This window comes from Pavona decussata, unplaced genomic scaffold (assembly GCF_977016875.1).
Source record: "Pavona decussata unplaced genomic scaffold, jaPavDecu1.1 SCAFFOLD_243, whole genome shotgun sequence".
NCBI lineage: Eukaryota > Metazoa > Cnidaria > Anthozoa > Scleractinia > Agariciidae > Pavona > Pavona decussata.
This window is the reverse complement of record NW_028145648.1, coordinates 841,039-862,718: the sequence shown is the minus strand read 5'-3', so window position 1 is coordinate 862,718 and position 21,680 is coordinate 841,039. Positions and strand designations below refer to the sequence as shown.

Sequence of the window (21,680 nt, the reverse complement as noted above, 5' to 3'; positions counted from 1 at the left end):
AGTTCTCCCCTCGCTTGGCGTGGCATTATATTGCCCTTTTTCTAGTGCCTTTTGTGTTTCTTGCCCGCTGTTTTATTTGGCTATTAAATTGGCATAAATGGAATTTTGTTTCTGTTTACTCGCTACCTCATTTCACTCGCGCGGCTCAGTCACATAAGGGCCCTCTGCTACTTTAAGCTAGGCCTTGCCGAGTCCACCTGACAAACATATTCTGCTCTGCAACAGCAGTCTCTTTCATTTTGCAAACAACTTGATCTCCCACCCTTCCCAGCATCCGGGTGGGTGCTCATGCTCTTTGTCTGCCAGTTTCCCAGCATGATCCAACTGCAATCCATCCTGGTTTATCTCTTGGCTCTTCATCTGGTGGACAGCTACCCCAACCCACTTGAAAATACTTTACAACTTGTGCTTAAATTTATGACTTGGGCTTAGTTACATTGCATATTGAATGATAGCATGTTGCAAGATAGTTGCTATGAACATAACATCAAAAATGGCTGTTAGCTTTCAATGGCACTGTATCTTTAGAAATAAAAGAAACAATAAAAAAGGTCATTTTGACAGAAGGAACAAGAGGATATACACGCTCATATTAAGTAACTTGGTAGTTAGAAGATAGACTTACTCCTTTGATAAACATGGTTGGGAAGAGTGCTGCATCATGGTTTGTTATTAGACAGCATGGACTGTGAAGCCTTTTACTTTGATGAACCAGCATATAACATCTCTTGTTTTGAAGTTCATTTGCGACCACTAGACCATCTAGTAAACGCAAAAAGAAAGTTGTGGATGTTCAATGGATAAATATCTCATACTGAATAGTGAACTTGACATTAATAAACAAGCTGGATATTTTTAATATTTTTAAAAAGTACAAATTATGGAAAAAAAACTGGATGGAAGGTTGGTAGAGTGTAGACTCAGTGCACCAGTATAATGTGTTGAAATGAAAAACTGGATCGTTTGCTATTAATTAAAATAGTAACAGCTTAGTGTACTGTCTTTTGACACTATGAAATTGATTTCAATCATGTATAACATACTTGTCTGTTCTTTCCTCAATCTAATTAATAACCATTTTACTGAATGATTATAAGTCCACAGCTAAGATTCAGAATTTTTCATAGTATTAACTACTTGATAATCGAGAGAGAGGTCCTTATGGGAAAATCTCAAACTGAGGCCTTGCTGCGGTCAATATGGCTAGGCTGAGGTTTGAGATTTTTTCGTAAAGACCAAATGGTTGAGGTTATTAAGCTATTTATCGTATGGCTTTCTTTATAAGAAAAAAAAAGCATTTCAATTCAAGCCTAACTCTAATTTGTATAATCCATAATTGGCCCATGGGCATAACGGGTATGTAACGCGCTGCTCTGATCTCGCTCTTAGCCAATTGGAGCATGCATTATATGGGCCACTAGCCTTAGCCATATAATAACACCTGATAAAATTTGTAGGTAGTGCACGTTTTACATCATATAACAAAATATGAGTAACACATATAATATGAGTTACCAGGTATTCCCGATGATTCTTCTCCATGAAGAAGCTCAATGAGTTGAACAGTTTTAGATCCAGGAGCTGCACATGCATCTAATATCTGAAATTTAATAAAGAAAAAATATGTCACTACCCAAGCAAATTATTTAAATCCATAATTTACAGAAATAATTATAAATAATTATAAATAGATATTTTGCCAGTGAGCAGCATTGCATAATTAAGTGCCAGTTTCATTTGGACAGACGGCAATCTAACACAATTCCTCATCTACTTGGCAATGCACATAGTGAGGCCATAAAGGAAAAGCAAACTTGGGATTGGCAAAGAAAAACAAGCCTTCATACATAAACTGGATGTGTAACAGAATATTAAATAAGTTGTTATGACAAATTACTAATTAGCATACAAACCATTTGGCCTGGTTTTACATCTAGAAACATGGGAGGAATCATGCTGACAGCCTCTTGTCGACTGATGTTTCCCTAACACAAGAACAAGTGCAGCTGTCTGATTAATGTAAATTGAAATAATCAAGTGTTAACCCACACAGCTTGTTTATCTTTATTTTGTGTTACATATGTGTACATACATTGATTGTGAACTATGATGGTAATTGAGTAAGTGACACTTAACAGGGGAGAAAGAGTGGACTGACAGGTCAGGGAATGCCACCAGGAAATAAATACAAAACTGAACTTTGAACTCTTCACCCTTCAAGCCCCAATAGATATAGTGAAAAGCAAGTCATTTCCCCTAACAACAACATCACTTGACAAAAAAATCACCAGAATAAGGGAACGTTTTGCTTAACCCACTGACTCTTACATGCGCCGTTGAAACCAGGGCCTTGAAGAAACATGGTCTTTGTACCAGCTTCACTTTTACTGCCACAACACGTTTCGATAACCAACTGATGGAGTAGGAAAACGTCTTACAAAGCTGTACGTCTTACGGAGCATGATATCTATGAATCTTTGGGCCAGTACAATTGTTGTACAACATTGTAAATGACATTGTACATACACCGTATGGTACACAACCAATGCAGTACAGCCAACTCAACTACCACAACCAACTCAACAAATCAGTTTCATCTTGTATTTCTTTTGTGCTTTGCTAATTTTTTGAAACGCTTTAAGACTGTAAAGTCAATTAAGCATTACTGTGCTAAATACAGGTGTAACACTATTCAGAATTTATTATTCTTTACAGTAAGTAACTTACAGTTTCTGTTTCATGGACCAAGAACTTGTGAAACTTATCCATGCATGAAGACTTTCTGATAAATCTTTTTGTGAAGTTTATTTGCCATGCCAACTCATCAGGATACCTTAAAATCAAAACAAAACAAAAATTAAAAAATATATATATATCCATGAAAGGATTGCACTCTTACACTATCTGGGCCCAGTTGCTTGAAGCATGGTTAGCGCTAACCCGGGTTAAATACCATGACAACCTATAGGTTTTAATACCTCTTAACCAATGGTTAGCGCTAACCATGCTTCGAGCAACTCAGCCCGTATGTTAATTTGTAATATGGGTAGACTTTCACCCAACTTATTGAAGGCATATAACATTACAAATTTTACTATTTAAAGAGCATGCTGTGGATAAGTGTTTGTTTTTGTCATTTTTTTCATACTGTCTTGTTTGTTTCAAAATTTATTATGTAGCTGAACAATGTGAGACCATTTATATGGCTGTTTGCATTTTAAACAGTTGGTATGGTAGACAGATATATATGTAACCACTGATCAATAAAGTAATTAATTTTTAAACTTCATTGTGAAAACCGTTGCCGGGACAATGGAACTTCTTAACTTAACTTATCAATGGCATTCCAAAAAAATACCAAACATTTTTAGCCAGCATTTTTATTATGCAGTGAAGTCCATGCGTACAACATGTGATATGCCTCAAAAGATAGCACGCCTCAGAACTAACTTAGGAAAGCAAACAACGTCGGCATGGCGACTGAGTTGTGGCAACAGCTCCTAACTCATATCAAAAACCTTCCAGGCTGTAGCTTTCCTAAACAATTAAAAGAATACTTGCTGACCAAACAGTTAACATACTGACTTTATTCAATTACACAACCATGCACTATGGTGACTGACTTTCTGTCTTGCCATTCATGTGTTTTGTTGTTGTTGTTTTGTCGTGTGTCTAGTTATTGTGATGTCCTGCAAATCCAAAACTACATACAAAGAACTAGCTGCTAGCTTGGAAAACTTGTGGAATAAGGAAATTTTAAATGTTTAATTTCTTTTTCTGTTCTGGACACTTCCTCAATCAAATGTATGACCTCCCCCATCTCTGTTAGTGTGATTTATAGCACCACACGGCTGTCAACCTCACACGTCTTCAAATATGGAGAATATGACTTCCCCGGCCAGCAATAAAAAAGCGCCTTACAGAGGTGTCACATCAAGGCCAAATTCACGGGTTCAGGGAAATTAAACAGTACCAGAAACAACGCTACACATTTCAGATTTTCTTCTCAGAAATTCGAGTCTACGACAAATAGCAAACTTCGTCAATTATCCGGGAGATTACAGACATAAATCTGGAGAAATCCAACTCAAAATCGGGAGATTACAGACATAAATCTGAAGACCAGGAGATATGGCTCAAAATGTGGAGATTACAGACATAAATCTGGAGACCGGGAGATACGGTTCAAAATCTGGAGACTCCCGGATTATCCGGGAGAGTTGACAGCCCTGCACCAGAAAATACCTTTAAAAAAATTAAACATGCATCACACATGGTCTTCCAGTTCATAATTACCAATTTATGAAAAATTGACATTTCATCGGGTATTTTTAGGGTACCTCACAACCTGGTCTATACAAATCTTAGTTAGTTCCAAAACAATGTTTAGTCATCCATGCAACAGAGCATGGTTTATTGCTGCCGATAGGCAGCCTTCATATTCTTGAAGGTGTCGAGAAATTTTGGTTCGATGGTTTGGTTCCACGGTTCGACCCATCGTTCGCTTTAAGAAACAGCCAATCCGAAATCCTGTTTTATGGCGAAGCCAATTCTAGCCAATCAGCAGCTGTCTTATAAGAAAAATTGACATGTGCTTGCTCAGCGGAAAATCGTGCTCGCTCAGCGGAAAATCGCATGTGCTCGCAGCAAGATATAAATACAGTTGATCAGAGTCAAGGTTTCGCTGTTTACGGGTGAGTTTTGGCACTTTTTGCTGATCTATTATGATTACTTCTATTCGAGGAAGCATTCATCAAGGTCATGAAACTTTCAGTCAGCATTCTAGAGGCCGACAGTGTGCATTCATGTCACTTGCAGCTTTGCTTTTCAATTGATCGAATTCGGTCGATTTATGGACACAACAAATATCGATGACATCTTATGTCATGGAGATTGCCAAGTATTTAGTTTATTTCCACATTGCGCTAGATAGACAAAAGAAAGTGTCACTAATCGTTCTCAGAATCAGTTAAAAAGCCCTTATTATTACATGTTGCGTTAGACAGTGTTATTCATTTAATACACCTTCCATTTTCGTTAACCAATATATTTCTTTTCCACTTTTAGCAATTGCTACAAGCATAATCCCAACAAAAGCCTGAGGAACACCAATAGTTACTTGTTAATGTTGTACTCAAAGAGCATACATTTAACCATGTTATTTTGCAAATAAAATAAGTTTTATTTTTGTTGAAATTCTCATTGTCGTATTTGCATTCAAAAACACCTTAAACGGCAGCACTCACTTCTCAATGAGAACTGCTAGTTTAATGATGGCCTTGAGCTAGTTAATAAGCACACCCTTGAATACTTAAAGATCTTAAAATGGTTTCCCTGGAACAAGGAACTTACTATTAATTACAATTATGTATAAAATTATTGGTATTTTTAATTATTTACATTACTCTTTATGTTTATCTTTTTCTCTTCAAAGATAGTACCACATACCTTTAAGAGCTACACTACCATAGCAAGCCAAATGGTGCAAAATCAAGAAATAGATATTTGACTCACATTTAACAAATACAATCACTTTCAACTATGCAAACAAATCTAATGTTAAAACACAATCACATAATTTCAACGACATGTGTAATTAAAAATCAAAGCCAACAATCATGTATTCCAAGAGGCTTTAATATATTGATTAACAAATCCTGTGAAACCTTGCAGCTCATAAGGCCCCGGGAATGAGCTTGCACAGAACCAAGATAGCAGACAACACATATTGTTCATAGGCGATGCGTGACACTTGAAATTGTATATCTGGTAGAAGTTATATTAAAACTAGTAATAATCAGAGATTAGCGAGATGCGTTCGACCATTTGGGAAAAGAATATTACATTAAGTGCCAGATATTTTTCACATGTTTAATAAAATCGCAAAAAATGTTATAAATCAATAACCCAGTGTTTATAATATAGTATATATTTGGTGGCTTGCTTGTCGAGTTTGACCTTCTCTTCGCGTTTGGTGTGCTTGCTTGTCGAATTCTGGACTGTGCATCCTTGCTGTGTGGACTGTTATCAGGTAAGATACGTTGTTTACGTTTGAAGTTAGAGTTACAGGCATTTGGAATCTTGCGAAAGCATATCGATATGTTCATTTCCTTCGTTTCTAGCGGGAGTTGAGCTACACGTTAATCTGCGTTAATAGAGGAAAAGGAGCCAAAAGATAGATAATTATACAAGAAATAAAAAATAAATCACTAAATGAAAAGCTAAATATACTAAATGAAAGAATAAAATATAAAAATATATTTGCTACGCAAGCAGTACGCTACGCGAGATTATAATTATTTGATTGTTCTTGAATCTTTTATTTGAAAACTTCGAAAAAAGCATTTACTTATTTAAAAACGCACAACATTTACGGTCGAATTCGGCAAGGAACCGGGAAAACATCAACGTGCCCGTTAAATTGCCATTGCCTTTGAGGAGACATTGACAGCCTCCGCGAGACATCTTCGGCGTAGCGTTACAAATTTGCATAAATATTATTGAGATCATCTCAAAAGGCAATTTCCCGTTTTCTTCATTTTCTATCAACTGATTCAGATTGTAACCGTGTCTTCTACTGACAGATGACAGGATAACTCAGGTGGATAACTTGTTCACTAAACCCAGTTTTAACAGTGAAGGAAGCGAAACTAAAATATTGCGACTTTTCGGCCGCTGTTTCACAAGCTGAGAATGGAAACACGCGCCATCGAATTTAACCTCGCTAAACCAGTACGCCGCACATAATTATGCTTTAATCTTTTGAATCAAATCTTCGAAAAGAGCATTTCCTTGATTAAAAACGCACAATATTTTCGGTTGTAATCGGCAAGGAACCGAGAAAACGCTTGAAGAGCGAACACTTTCCAGCTCGAGCGTACACGTCTGCACATCGCTCCAACAATATTAAAAACGCAATACAAAGTTGGCTGTCTCGTAGAGTTGTTCCCCGTAAAACGGAATCAAACTGTGGCCGTTTCACTACAAGAAACCAACGCTGACAAAACTGGGTACCACCGAGTGGTACTTATAATCAAATGACTCGATAAAGTGTCTGCCATTGCAACTGCACCTGTTCGTTTCACTCGCATTAGGAATGTTGCTTTTCTCGAAATAAATCATGGCCATTTGCCGAGCTACACAACTCGGCAACTTTTTGCTTTGGTGATCACAAATTATGGCCATTTGCCGATTTACAAAACTTGGTAGGTAAATTATTTGCCGAGCTACACATCTCCGAAACTGAAACTACGCAACTTGTCTCTTGATTTAGTCAGCGCAAGCCGGGCAGCGTTGGTTTCTTGTAGTGAAACGGGTAAACAACACTGTGCCGAACTTATTCCTGTGTCTTCGCAGTCGTACAGATTTCGTGAAGGCGTTGATAAATCTAAATCTAATCCGCAAGTCTTCTTTCAAACTTAAACAGCGAAACCATCCTAAGGAAGCACACCAAATGCGATGCAAGAACGTGAAACTCGACTCCCGCTGAAACGAAGGAACTGAACATCGATAAGCTTTCGCAATACTTTCGCAAGATTCCAAATGCCAGTAACTCTAACTTCAAACGTAAACAACGAAACTTATCTGATAACAGTCCACACAGCAAGGAAGCACAGTCCAGAATTTGAAGAGCAAGCAGAACATCGAACTCAAGAAGGAAGCACACCAACACGCGAGGCAATACGTGAAACTCGACTCCCGCGAGGGCTCCCGCTAGAAGCAAAGCACATGGTTGATGGAAATGACGTCATTCGCCCCTGCATAATATTCTTCGGGGGGGCCAAACTGGTGTCGATGAATACGCAGTCGAAAAATCTCGATTTCGCCTGGATTAGGAATGCGTTCTTTGTCGAACGCAATAAATATTAAAAAGTGTCAGTAATGGTTAAAAAAACAGATTGTCAGACGTTTTGGGTATATAACCCTTCTTCAGTGTTGAAGAAAACCGTTGAAATACGCAATTGGAGACACGTGCGCATTAAATGACTGGTAGTATGGGCATGCATAAAGTTACAGTTCAAATGCAGCTAAAATTAATGTTGAGTCCATCCGGCTGAACAGTTCTCAGTTGGAAAATGATCCTCATTTCACACTCCTTACACTGGAGGTTTGTCCCATTTAATAAATGCATACCCCACACCCGGATATCTGAAATACTGTGACCCCTGGAGTTGAAATGTTGGGCTACAGGAAACCCAGGGGTGTTGTTGTTTATACTTCGTAAGTGTTCACTAAAACGACTTCTGAGGCTCTGTCCAGTTTCACCAATGCAAAGAATGGTAGGACATTACAGGATATGCAGTTAACACATTTATTGGACTGGTGGGTAAAATGATTACCTGCCAGTCCAATAATCTTGTGAACTGCATATCCTGTATCTGATGTCCTACCATTCTTTACATTGGTGAAACTGGACGGAGCCTCGGGAGTCGTTTTAACAAACACCTTAATATGAAGTATATGCAACAACACCACTGGGTCTCCTGTGGCCCAACATTTCAACTTTCTTTTAGTGCTGGATTTTCTTCTATTAAATGCCATTTAGCAAGTAGTATTTGTTTCAAGTTAGGCACTGATGGTTGATATTGAGAACTTTACAAAAGGCAAGATTCGCTTGTTTTCTTTTTCTCTTTGTGGGAGGGCTGGTCCTCTGTCCTCAAAGTTTACTTCTGAGTGTTGGGTAGCCTCTCTAGAGAAGGTTTGCCTTGAAGTCTAAAGGAGTTTGTTCTTAGCAGTCTAAGGCCCTCTCCTTTGACCAATCTTCTTTTGACATGAGTGGGGTGACATGAAGTGAAGTGCATGCATTGGAAAGTTTCAGTGGGAGTGAGGTGAGTCCGCACATCAAGCATTGACTCTCTATTGAATCTTTTGTCTTTGTAGATTGTTGTCTCCAAGAAGGTTGTTTCTTTTTCAATCTGTTTCTGATATTTCAGCCATAAATCTAATTGTGGTGTGGTGACTGTTTGCTCAGTAAACTGTGTTATTTCCTCTCTGGTTGTGTTCCAGAGAGAGATAACAGATAACGGTTTTGAAGTGCTTTCTTTTATAATTCCAGTTTTAATTTCTGCTATGAAAATATTGGTGAAAGTGACTGCCATTTTTGTCCCCACGCCAGCTCCATGAATCTGCAGATCATCTCTCCCTTTGAATTGGAAAGAGTGCTCCATTTGGATTAATCTAAGTCAGTGCTCTTTTGAGTAGATTTGTGGGTATGGGAGACCTTTCATTTTTGGAGAAGGCATCATAGGCATTGCATATTGTTCAAATTCCCTCCTCTTGTGGTATGTTAGTGTATAGGCTCATCATATCCATTGAGACAAGAAATGCACCTGTGAGGGTTCTTCCTGTGAAGTTGATAAAGTCCTTACTATCCTTTAAGTAGGATATCTGTTGTTTTGCTATAGGCTAAAGTAGTTTGTCAACAAATGATGTAATCCTCTCTGTAGGACCTTCACACCCTAATATTACTGGCCTACCAAGTGGTAGTCCCTCTCTCACAACAGATCTTACCGCTGGTCTGACTTTCCGAGGTTCCCTGGTATTCCCACCATCTTGGTTTCCTTGTGTTCTGGACTTACCCAGGATGCATTTCAAAACCATCGGATTTGTTTACAGAATATTTACATTGTTGATTGAGTTAGAATCCCCTGAATGTGATAAATTTTGTTTACGATAAAAGTGATTGATTTGTCCTGTTGAATGCGAATATTATTTCAATATTGTTAACGGTGATCATAATCATTGATCAGAACTAATTTGTTTTTTTTCCATTGAATGTGGTCAAACTAATTAGAATAATTGATTGTGTTTTTCCATTACATGTGATCGTGCTTGTTGATTTTGACTTAGTTTTCTACGTGAATATGGACTTGAGTGCATCCGATACCAAGCTGCAAAAAAATTTGGAACTCGCTCCCAGACAGTACGAGAGAAACAACATCAGTGACAGATTTTAAGATAGCCATAAAGAAAATGAACTTTTAGTATCTTAGTGTTCTAATTAACCTATTGTAATAATTAAATTTAATTGATTTTTGTATTTTTCTTTCTTTAAGATATTAGCTCAATAGAGCTACTCTCACTGATAATTTGAGTTGAAATAAAGTGTATGACTTGTATGTATGTATGGTTTGTTGATTTGAACTGACATATCCATGCTTGATTTTTGCATGCATCAGTTGGCTTGCCATACACTACACATGTAAAATTCAAAGTGAAATAAAGCTTATGCATCAATGTATCCACTGATGAAGGAAAACAACATTTAGACAAAATTTTTCATTTGTCAAGTTATAACATTGTGGTGTTATTCGCTGACTGGGAGGTCTGTATTGGGAAAAACTGTGGCCCTCTGTCTACTCAAGACAGAGGGTCATAGTTTTTCCCAATTTGGACTGACCTCAGCAGGGGAAGCCAGTGAATAAAATTTCTATTTTTTTTTCTGCCAAAAAAAAAAAAAAAAACAAAAGGCCCAGTTCTTACGACAAATTTGCACAGGTTCACAGCTGGCAAGATCAAAAATTCTGCCTGCTGCTGGAACCAATCAGATTGCATGTTTACAGAACTTTTCCCGCAATAGTGCACTGACAAAAAACATTCAAAAACCATCACATATTAATAGCATGCATTGGGCTAGAGTGTCCTACACATGTAATTTAAAATGAAATGATACCCAAAAAATTAAAAACTGATATTAATTAATCTATTAATTTATATTCAATAATTTGTATAATTTTCTGACGCTTTACCATGGAAGAGGTTTGGGTGGATCTGCCTTAGCTCCATCACTCTGCATAGTTTCAAGCTTGGTCAGGAAAAATTTCCTTATAGCATTTAACAGTTCCTGGGCATGGCTGTTGACAAAAAGACGTTGAACTTAAAATTTTATAAATTATCTAAATTTTGGGATCTATACTAGACCAGTTCCTTAAATTAAAATTCTTTCCACTTGTTAAGTAATTAATTTTTTAAACAGTGTACTAAATCTGTATCGTACAGTATAATTGAAGGTCTGAGAGCATAACCGCCTTATGTCGAATTTTAGCGCAGCTTTCGATTTCGCACGGATTTGTACGAATTTTGGCTCTCCCTGCTTTGGAAAACATTTCGCGGTTTTACAATCAAGGACAAAACTCCTTGAGAAAACCAAACGCGAACAGAACAAAAACCACTTGCTTACTTCTCCCTCCCACCCCCTCCCCCTATGCAATGAGAAGCGAACACAGACAGCCAAAAACCACTCACTTACTGTTTCTCCCTTCATAATTCTACCACAGTTACTTCTCCCTCCCCCCCTCCCCCTTATGCAATGTTGATGTGGGAAGTGATGCTTGCCAGGAAACTGTTCGTGACCCAAAAGACAACATTGAGTCAGGGGGAGGGGGAGGGGGATTTGGTAGTTTGCTTGTCTACAAGTGAACGCGCTTGGAAGGCAAATTTTTTTATAGGTTTTGTCCACGGCAGACTCGTTTTCCAAATTATCGGTAGGCTAAAAGTTTCCACTGTCCACGAGCCGTGTTTAGCCGCACCAGTTGTTGTTTCTATAAGTAACGTTTGAGATGATATCATGGTTTGCTTTTGCGGGTTGTAACAAGCCCAAAATAGATCAAGGCAGTCGGGATAAACAACTTGCGTATCGTACTGGCTAGCTGGTTTCGCTTTTGTTTGGTGAAGTTTGTAAACGCACGACATCTATGGATCTTTTGAAAAGTTATAAAATTGACGAATGCAGTTCACAGGAACTGGTGGAAATGTTGTTCAAAGAATCCCTCCTTGGTAGTGATGACTGTGCCGTGGCGAATTTTTCAATTCGATTATCAAATCCCGCGGGAGCATCAGAGACAAATCCCGCCATGTGCAAGGTGTTTTGCAAGCCTTAGTTGTGGCTTGCCAGGCTTGAAATTCGGTATGTAACGATTAACTTGACAATTTCAAAGCAATGATTCAATAAAAGTACGATTAACATAGATTTTCAACGGTTAACACCGACTGCTCTTAAAAATGATAGATAGTCTTTACCTTTTAATAGAACTGCCGTTAATCGTTGTTAATCGTTGTTAATCGTTGAAATGGCTACATGTCTTCCTGTTAATCGTGTAGAATGCTAGTATTTTGCGTTATCAAGAGTGATATGTCGACAAACGGGACAAAGCTGGATTTTACGCCAGGAAATGGACACATTTTCTCTTGGAGAATGTAACTGTTTACATTTCGGACATTCCTGTCACGTACGTAGTAGTTTGTAACAGAATCAAATAAAAGCGTGACAGCATTCTTTTCGTTGCTCCCGCTGAAAACACCGCTTTCGTGTGCCGTGTTTCAAAGACAACGAGTGTATATTGAATACAAGTATTTAATCCTCAGTGCATTGTCCTTTTGGTCATCCAGTGTCTATAATGTTACCGATATATCTTTACAAGATGGTAAAATTTCTCAATGGCATTAATACGAAACACAAAGCAGCGTGAAAAAAATACTGGACAATGGTTTTCAATCGAATTGCAGTTCACATACAACAGTTTAGACAAATCCGAGCTACATCGAAAAACGGGCTGAAATTCGACATAGGGCGGTTATGCTCCCAGCCCTTCAATTATAAGAATTATCATGTTAAGGTGACTCGACCCAGTTATTTTTTGGTGGTACCACCCTACTTTGAAGCTCTCTGGTATCCCCACCTTTACTTTTATCGTAAGTCTAACACATAGAATGTATAACATATAGATCAATCTACAATATAGCAAAAAAATTATGGCGATCGGAGTAAATGTCACGTGGTTATAGTGCCACGTCCCTTTGAGGTCTGAGTCGAAATTTTGCTGTTGCCGGCTTTTTTTCGTGAGAATCTCTCGTCTACAATAGTGCGCATTAGTGCCTTGCGCTGAACAAAGTTTCAACAAAATCACAAAGACCCAATTCGAGAAATTAAGCGCTTTCCAAAGTTAGGTCATAATTTATGTAAAAATGATAAGCAAACTTTAAACAATTATATCTAATAAACTATGAGATTTATTCCTTTATTTTGGGGATCTTTATAACAGGTGGACCCTTGCACGTCAGCAGAAAGCTTTAGGGTCTTGTAAATGCGCCCGATTTTGAGCAATGCAAACATATAGAAATTATAGTTTTAGCTATTTGTTGACGCTTGTCAACGTTTCAGAGTCCTCCTCACAAAAAAAAGCATTTTCTTAAAAATTCGTAGTTTTTTTTCCTTCAAATTTTTTCAGGGCCACAATTGATTAACTAACTACCCGGGTTCCGAATTTCATGGTCATTGAAAAACTGTGACATTATCTTCTATAAGCCCAAACTTGAGTAAACATTGAAGATTTTTAGCGTTTTGGCTGAGATTGTGCTTTGGGAGTTTTCTATTGTTTCGAGTCTGTCATGATACAGCATGATACAGCAAACTTACGATAAAAGCAAAGTTGGGGATACCAGAGAGCTTCAAAGTAGGGTGGTACCGCCAAAAAATAACTGGGTCGAGTCACTTTAAATCTCTATTATTTACCACTTGGAATAGTTTACAAGTTAGTACTACAACTACCCCTGCTGTTTTATAAGACCAATCTGGTATAAATCACTCATCTGCAGTCTGACATGCAAATAATTTGTTTCTGGAAATTCTCTTATCAGTTGTTCACTGACTTAGCAATTGGTTTGAAAAAATAAGACTCACCCAGTGAGAAATATTACGATTATCATACCTGTTTTCTCTTTTATAAATTAAAACACATGGTTGCTTACTGAATCAATGATATTCACTGTTGTGCACAAGTTTTATATGTCCTCACACATGTGAAAAGTTAAATCACAATGTATTGATTATTTATGAGCTTTCGTGAATGAAGATATACAGAAAGAGAGACAAAAAGTTTTAAAACAAAAAAAATTGTTCAGATAAGCCCATGTTCACCTCTGAAAACAAAGACATTCCATATTCACTTTGACGAAAGCTACTTGATACTGGCGAATGGCATTCGCGAACAATTCCACTTGATATGGAGTCAATTTGAGGAGTATTAATTTACCCAAAATGTGCAGGTTTTTCCATACTTTCACTGTGAAAAGCTGTTACTGGAAAGTTGTTGGGAGAGCTGTTGACAATCTTCCTCAATAAAGTCAAGCACATATAAGTTACTTTACTCGTTGGAAGAAACGTTCAAGCATTTCCTAGAAAAAAGCTGATATTTGGATGATGTCTCGCCGTGGCAAATCCCTCTTCACTTTGCTTTCATAAACCTTCCCAATTCCTTTTTTTAAGCCATTGAACAGTCCTTCGGGCATCCTCAAAGGAAGATTTCTCAGCTTTAAACTCCCCAAATTTGGCCCTTTGTCAATGACAAGCACAAACTTGATCCGTGATTTATGACCGGGAAATTAAGGCGGTCATATAGCTCTAACCCCTCCTTCCCCCCCAAATGTATTTTCTCAATTACCCCCTGAGGGTGCTACATCATCATTACCCACTTAATCTGTTTGGGCATTAACTTGATGTTACATCTGCATTATCCATTTATTCCATCTGAGTCTTGTTCATCCAGTATATGAACTGTATACTTCAACTGTAAGTACTACCATACAAGGACTCCAAGGAAGCCTTTATATTGTGTTTACTTTCAAGGGGCATGGACTGGACGATTTTCAACTTGATCCCATCCCATGTGAAAGACGACTGAACCTAAATTATTCAAATGGCTGCCATTCACATAACAAGGGAATCAAGCTTTCGTTATACTTTTCTCACAATTAATGTGAGCGACCCGTTGTGGTAACACAGCAAACCTGCATGCCATTAAGCATATCACTTAATATCTTTCTGTTACCTTCTTGTTCCTGTGATACGAAATGTACTTGGCAGTTCACTTTGTATTGCTTCCATAAAAACAGGGAACTCATCTTCAGGAACTATTTGCTGAATCTGGAGAAAACAGTGATACAGTAATGCAGACATGAATGTATGGTGCTGGTATTGTTACTAAGCCAACCTATTGCCAGTTGGTTGTTTCTTTGACTAATGGATAGGTTATTACCAAAAGTGATAGACGTCTAAATACACAACAATTTGGCTCTGGTTTAAGGCAAAAGGTTGAAATGCATGATGTAAGATAGACTGTAATAAACATACTCTATATATACAAATGAGATCAGCCCATTTGTCTAAAATGACAGGCTTGTTGCAAATGAGTTTAATCCAGCAGCTGTAACCTTGTTAGGGTTCCTATAACTTATACTCGTCTGAGAGAGAAGTATCAAGCTTTCTCAAAAACTACAGTCAAGCATTTTTGTAATAGTTGAGATACATGTATGCTAAGTTAGCTTAATAATAAAAATTACTGTAATTTCTTCTGAAAAATACTGTCTTGGGCGTAATGTAAAAGACACACACTATTTCTGACCACATCCCCACCTCTCCTTTACATTATTATCACTCATTTGCTTGAACATCCATCAGAAATTTCAGCATTGATGGGGGGGGGGGGGGGGGAGGGGAGATGAACGATTGAATGAAATAAACTAGAAAAAGATGCTGTTTGCATTAAGTGTGGCAAGTCTTTTTACAAAAATATTGCACCATGTAGATCATTGGATAATGCAATTCTAGGGGTTTCATTAACTATAGTAGCCACAGAATATCAGCCATCATTATTGAACACATTGTAACACTGCCCAAATATGGTCATCATGAACTCAATATACTGTACGTCCTCCGCACATAACAGATATCCTGCGATATTTGTAATTTCCTGTATCGGGAAGCAAAACGGCAGAGCGCTTTCAAAAAGTAACGGCCTCGCAAGTCACCAAATTATTAATAACGCTGTTTCATAAAACACAAAGAAGCCAACCAAGTTTGCTGTCAAGATTTGTAATGGTTAGTGCAAAAACTTTTACTGCTTACCTTTTAATTTGTTTATGAACAGTTAATAATAATAATGATAATAATAATAATAATAATAATAATAATAATAATAATAACAGTTTATTCAAAGTATATCCACACAAAAAGAATGTGGCTCTTCATCTGTGAAGGCCTACAATACTAATTGTTTAATATAATACTAATTAATACTAATTATTTAATATTTATAAGAAAGAAAGAAAAAATCTATAATAAATCTATACATGAATGCAAATGTGTAGAATGTAATAGTTGGTGGTTTCTATGTCTTTACAAGGAAGACAGAGCACGCGCCTTTAAGAACACCTTGCAGAGCCTGCAGTATTCTTTAAAATCTTTGCAATTCCTCATGTTTGCTGGCAATTCATTGAAAATCATGGCTGCTGAGTGCTGAAAGGTGCCTTGTACAAATGGAACATAAAACAGTTGGCAAATTACAGTTCAGCAAAGTTTATTTTTCGCTAGACTTTTGTATTGTCCGGTATTCTAGCAAAGGTTCGGAAAATACAGACAGTATTTTCTTAGTTTGGTTCTCACACCCATTAAACAGAGTTCTCGACTCATCTTGAAGAGATCTTCAGTTCTGGAAAACCACCTGAGAAAACCATGCTTGCAAAGTGCCTTGAGAAATTTAATCTCTCGGACAGACAAAAAGATAGAGGGAGTACAAAGCAATTACTCTCAGAAGCATTAGAGCTGGCTAAAAAAAACGTTTAGTATCATAACAGATCCAGAGTTCTTGCAAGCAACAAAGCACTAGATGCGTTTGTCAAAACACCGAGGAAAGATGGTGAAATTGCTTGCACAGTAAACAAAGAAACAATTACCCGAGAAATCATTGAAAAGGTTTTCTAGTCTGTTCATCTCGGCACAGCTGACACAACAAATCCTTCGCAAGTTCAAAATACAGACTGTTTGGTTTCAGCTTTTGAGGCTATACACTGTAACTTTGTGGAAATTTTTGCTGGAGCAATTGGCACACCAGACGAGTACTCAATTTTGATGCAAGTTCGGTCAATGCTCGTGATTTCATTCAAAATTGAACAAAGCTGCCACTTTCATTCATGCGCGTCTACGCACGGCCAAATGTTACAAGTTTTTCTTTTTAACAAATAAAGTTTGCTTCTCAAATGTTACAAGTTTCTCTTTTTAACAAATAAAGTTCGGTTTTCTACTACAGTGTATAAACCTGTGCTTTGATATCAATGTATCGAATAATAAAACAATTGTGCATGATAGGCCAGAGGACAATTTAATGACCCGCTACTTCTCAGGTGTCATATAGTAAACAATAAATTATCCTGCTCAATCTTGCAGGTAAACAAACACCCACCAAGAAATTTTCAAGGCGGACTTATCGAAGGTATCGTAGTATCGTAAATTTTTATAGCTAATGCGTGATTTCTCCAGTGTTGAAAATTTCTTGGTGAGTGTTTGTTTACCTGTGGCCATGTTAAAGTTTGTGATTTTCTCGACTTCGCTGAATTTTTTTCTGAAACTCTAGTCGTGAATCTTCCCGTTGAAAGGCCCATGCAACTGTAGTGATCGATGAGGAAAACAACTTTGTGTAAGAAGGCATCAGAGACGCCTGGCTGGTCCTCTTCGCTGATTGGGCAGAAAAATATTTTTCTGAGTTCATAGAGAAGAAATTCCTGTAGACTCATGAATAATTTATGATTTTGATTTAATTCTTTATAATTAATATAAAGTTTACAACCCATTGAGTGAGCGAGCAAAATTCAGCCCAGATTGCGATAACTTGTTCACTGTGCATGTGCGCATTCAGGTGTTAATAAAACCAAGCAAAATCATAAACTTTTTAAAGGACATCACTGATCATGACATTAATGCATTTCAAACATCAATCATACGTGTACCTTATAATATTGCTCAAACAAATCGTTCTTTCTAATAAATTCCACCCACTGTGTTGGTGTTTTAGACTGTCTTCTCTTTGTTCTTCTTTGTCTTTCCTGAAAAATAAAGACAAGACACTTTGCACTGTCCCTTTTTTTCCAAGTACACATAACACTTCATTTTGAACAGAAATCAGCTGATTTCTGGGAGAGAAGGGTTAGCATGAGTAAGCAGATGTCATTTTGCAGTTCCACCAGTGGTCTCTCAACAAAAGAGATGTCTGAGTCATATCTACAAGAATTTATCATGTATGACGTGAATCTTGTGGTATGCATCATGACTCGCATCTCGCATGCGGGTGGTAAATTACTTTTGAGTGGTACTGCATATTGTACAACAAATGATTTACAAGGCTAGAAGGCCGGAGAATAAAAGGCAGTCTATGACTGCATGTGGCAACTGCTTTATTTTTGTAGAATAATGCAGTAAAAAACAATGTTGTATAAAATTCAGAGGGGTAAATGAACAGCTCTAGTCAGTGCCAGAATTGTGCAGCTTAATTTGATCGTGTTGTCATATGGGCGAATTTGGTATGGGCTGGAGGATTTTGGTTTGTTAACTTTACACTTTAATACACAGGAGACAGTAATAGATATGGTTTGGTTCTCCCACAGTTTTACTTTACATAAGCTCGCATGGTGAAGAAATTCCATGAATCAAGACACACAGATAAACAAGTTAAACCAAAATTGAAAAATTTATTCAGACAGACCTGTGTTCACGCCTGAAAAGCGAATTCATTCAATTTTCACCTCGAGAGAAGGTACATGAAGGTGACCGATCCAAGCAAACTACGAGGCACTAAACAGCACTAAAGCACAATTTCTTGACTCTGAGTTTTTCGAAAATTTTGCCAAAGCTATTTGAAATATGACAAATCGATCAACTTAACATAAAGAACGGTAAAATGCACATTCAAACCTGTAGTATTTTGTAAAGTGGTTTCCCAAGAGCACACAAAAATTTCCGAGAACGTCTACAGCTCATGTGATGATTTGCAGATCTTGTTTGCAATCGCACATGTTTCACCTTGACACAAATCTCGAAGAGGAATTTCTTTGCTATGAACTCACTGATTTCCTCTTTTTAAGCAGCTGAGTGTTCCTTAGAAGTTGTTCTTTTGATTTACAGTATTGAAAACCTGTGTTTTCCTCCCAAGAACCACAAACTGCCACCTTGAAAATTCACGCATGAGAGCCATTTTGAATTGAAATACAAGCATTTTCCGTACGAATAAGATCTGAGATCTGCCGACTGAGATCTCGTCAACCTGTCGTGGTCAACTCGACCCAACTTCAGGTAAATTCTGTAATTCTGAAAGCTTCCGATTTACGGACACATGCACAACACGGTAACATAGTGGCTACTGCCTTCCCAGAAGGCAGTAGCCACAAAAATGGAACATATTGTTAACTCCTTCTTCAGCCACATATGTTTTGCATATTCACTTGTCTTAAACAGCAGTTTGTCAATCAATTGAGAGCCCATTCAAAACCAGTGATACAGCAAGTTCCAGTGCTTGATGGTATCTATACACTTAAATGATTGGTTGCATAGGTTGTGATTGGTCAGACACTGATTATTTTAGCTGTTGGTAATTCCTAAATAAACTACAGTCGAACCTGTATATAACGGCCACCCTCGGGACTTGACAAACTGGCCGCTTAATACAGGTGGCCGCTTAATACAGGATCACTAAAAATACTCACTGGGCGTTGTCTAATGCCAAGTTTAATGGTGTATTGTACAAAAACACTTCATGTATGGAAACAATAGGACAATCAACACTCTTTCACTCTTTCAAACTTTAAACAAAGTTCAGTGCCAACTTGTAAGTTAACGCCTATAATATATGTAACATTGTGTAAAAGTACTATGCAATAAATCGTCCTCTACTCTTTTACGGTATACAGTGCTCTATTTCTATGACTTACAGTTCACAACAAAATATCTCATTCCGTCATTTCATAGTTGTTACGCTCAATGTTCAATGTCACATGGCTGAAGAACAAGCTAATTAAAGAGGAATTTCTTGCTAAAGAGTGAAACATATTTTAGCGTTCGTAATATGGTACTGTACTTCAGCACATTGCGGACATTTGAAAAGCGTTAACTATATTACACGGCCGAGTATCAGTTTACAGTAGCTTTGTACATGTTATTTCTTTATTGTGATGCTGGATAGCATTTTAAACACAATAAAATAACGCACAAGATCATTAACATATGGCTTAGTTTCCATTCAAGGGTGGCCGCTTAATACAGGTAAAAATAACAAAGAAAGACAAACATAGGACTGCTACAGGGTGGCCGCGGCCGCTTAATAGAGGTGGCCGCTTAATACAGGTAACAAATACAGCGTTTGTATGAGCGAAAAATCGGGACTTTGAAAACTGGCCGCTTAATAGAGGGTGGCCGCTTAATACAGGGCCGTTATATACAGGTTCGACTGTATTACATGTCTGACTGTCATTTGTAAGCAGGCTTACCAGACGTTTTGTACCCTTAGACGGTTTGTACCCAGATGATTAGAACCCAACTCGGATGATTCGTACCCAGGTAATTTAGATGTTTCATACCCACGCAGTTACCCAAACTGATTACACTGCTGGTATTAAGTTTAAACAATTTACTTTAACAACTAATTTCCGTGATGAAATGTTGATCAGCTTGTTGCAAGCATGGGACAATAGGAAAAATTACTTTCAGCACTCCTATGTTTGACCATTCAATTATACACATCATATGCAACAATTGACTTGTGTTGCTCCACAGGTACCCCAAGCTCTATAAGGTGTATAAGCCGTGACCTTTGCGTGAGTGTTGTAATTTGAACATCACGGCCTAAGGTTTGAATTACTCACACACCCCGTGGGCAGTATTGTTGTTGGCATCATTGTACCGTCACCCACGGGGTTTGTAAGTAATTCGAACCTCAGGTCAGGTAGCTAAGCTGTTTTTCAAACGCTTGGGGCACAAGACATCTGAACAAAGCCTTTACGATGGCTCTCAATGGAAAATTTTGCAGATATTGGCAACCTTCAATGCTCTCTCCATGTAAATGGCTCCGGTTAAATGGCTCGGATGGGTAAAAGAACTATCGTGCCTGGTCCATCTGGAATTTTGAGTCGATCGCAGGCTCTGAAAGGAATTTACGGCTGTTTTCCCTTAGCGGACCCGGCTTCAAGTACCCAACCTTGGGTCGGGATATGTAGAGAGAAAATCAATGGAGCTAAAACTCACTGAAATCATGCTCAATCGCTCCAAAACCCACATAGGAGAAAGGACAACAGATAAGGGAGTTCACGTAGGGATATTTTTATTGAAATTTGTTGGTATTTTTAAATTGAAGTAGGAATTGTTTTTTTCCCATACCAATCCTTATATTATAATTTAGCCGTGATGCTCAAATTACAACACTCACGCATAGGTCACGGCCTATATCTCTCACAGAGCTTGGGTACCTGTGGTTGCTCTTGTTTCATTAACGTTATTTGATGTACAATCATATGTTTTAGATGTTTCAGATTCATCTCGAATCGTCTTGAGTGGAAATTATATTATGAAAAGTTTTTATTCTCAAACTGTTGGCATGGGTACAAGGAGTCCAGAGAGTTGGGTATCTCAACTTGGGTATGAATCGTCTGAGTACAAAGCATCCATGAAACGCTGTTATGTTACTTTAAAGGGGAAGTATTATAGGGTTTTTGACATCTTTTGTTAAAAACGATGAAATACATGTAAGACCTTCAATCACCTGCCAAATAGTTCTAGAATGACGAGAGGAACAAAATCAACTCAATTCTTGAAAGAAATAACTTGTGATCTGTTCTTGCGCATTTTGGAAACTTGAAAAACATTT

General features: G+C 37.7%; 1 protein-coding gene across 3 annotated transcripts in view; it reads right to left on the bottom strand.

The window, feature by feature from the left end:
- LOC146457456 (RNA cytosine-C(5)-methyltransferase NSUN2-like) overlaps positions 1-21,680 on the bottom strand; it is a 50,481-nt gene that overhangs the window by 26,690 nt on the left and 2,111 nt on the right. The window contains exons 1-8 of one of the 3 annotated variants that reach the window (XM_085091919.1): positions 18,740-19,032; positions 17,779-17,874; positions 14,826-14,920; positions 10,749-10,853; positions 2,728-2,833; positions 1,914-1,985; positions 1,516-1,600; positions 626-762 (exon numbers count right to left, since the gene is read on the bottom strand). In XM_085091919.1, the coding sequence (XP_084948045.1) occupies positions 626-762; positions 1,516-1,600; positions 1,914-1,985; positions 2,728-2,833; positions 10,749-10,853; positions 14,826-14,920; positions 17,779-17,874; positions 18,740-18,805 (762 nt within the window). In that variant the 5' untranslated portion in view covers positions 18,806-19,032. Of the gene's footprint in view, positions 1-625; positions 763-1,515; positions 1,601-1,913; positions 1,986-2,727; positions 2,834-10,748; positions 10,854-14,825; positions 14,921-17,778; positions 17,875-18,739; positions 19,033-21,680 lie in introns of those variants that run through there. The other 2 variants (XM_085091918.1, XM_085091920.1) reach the window with 2 other exon arrangements.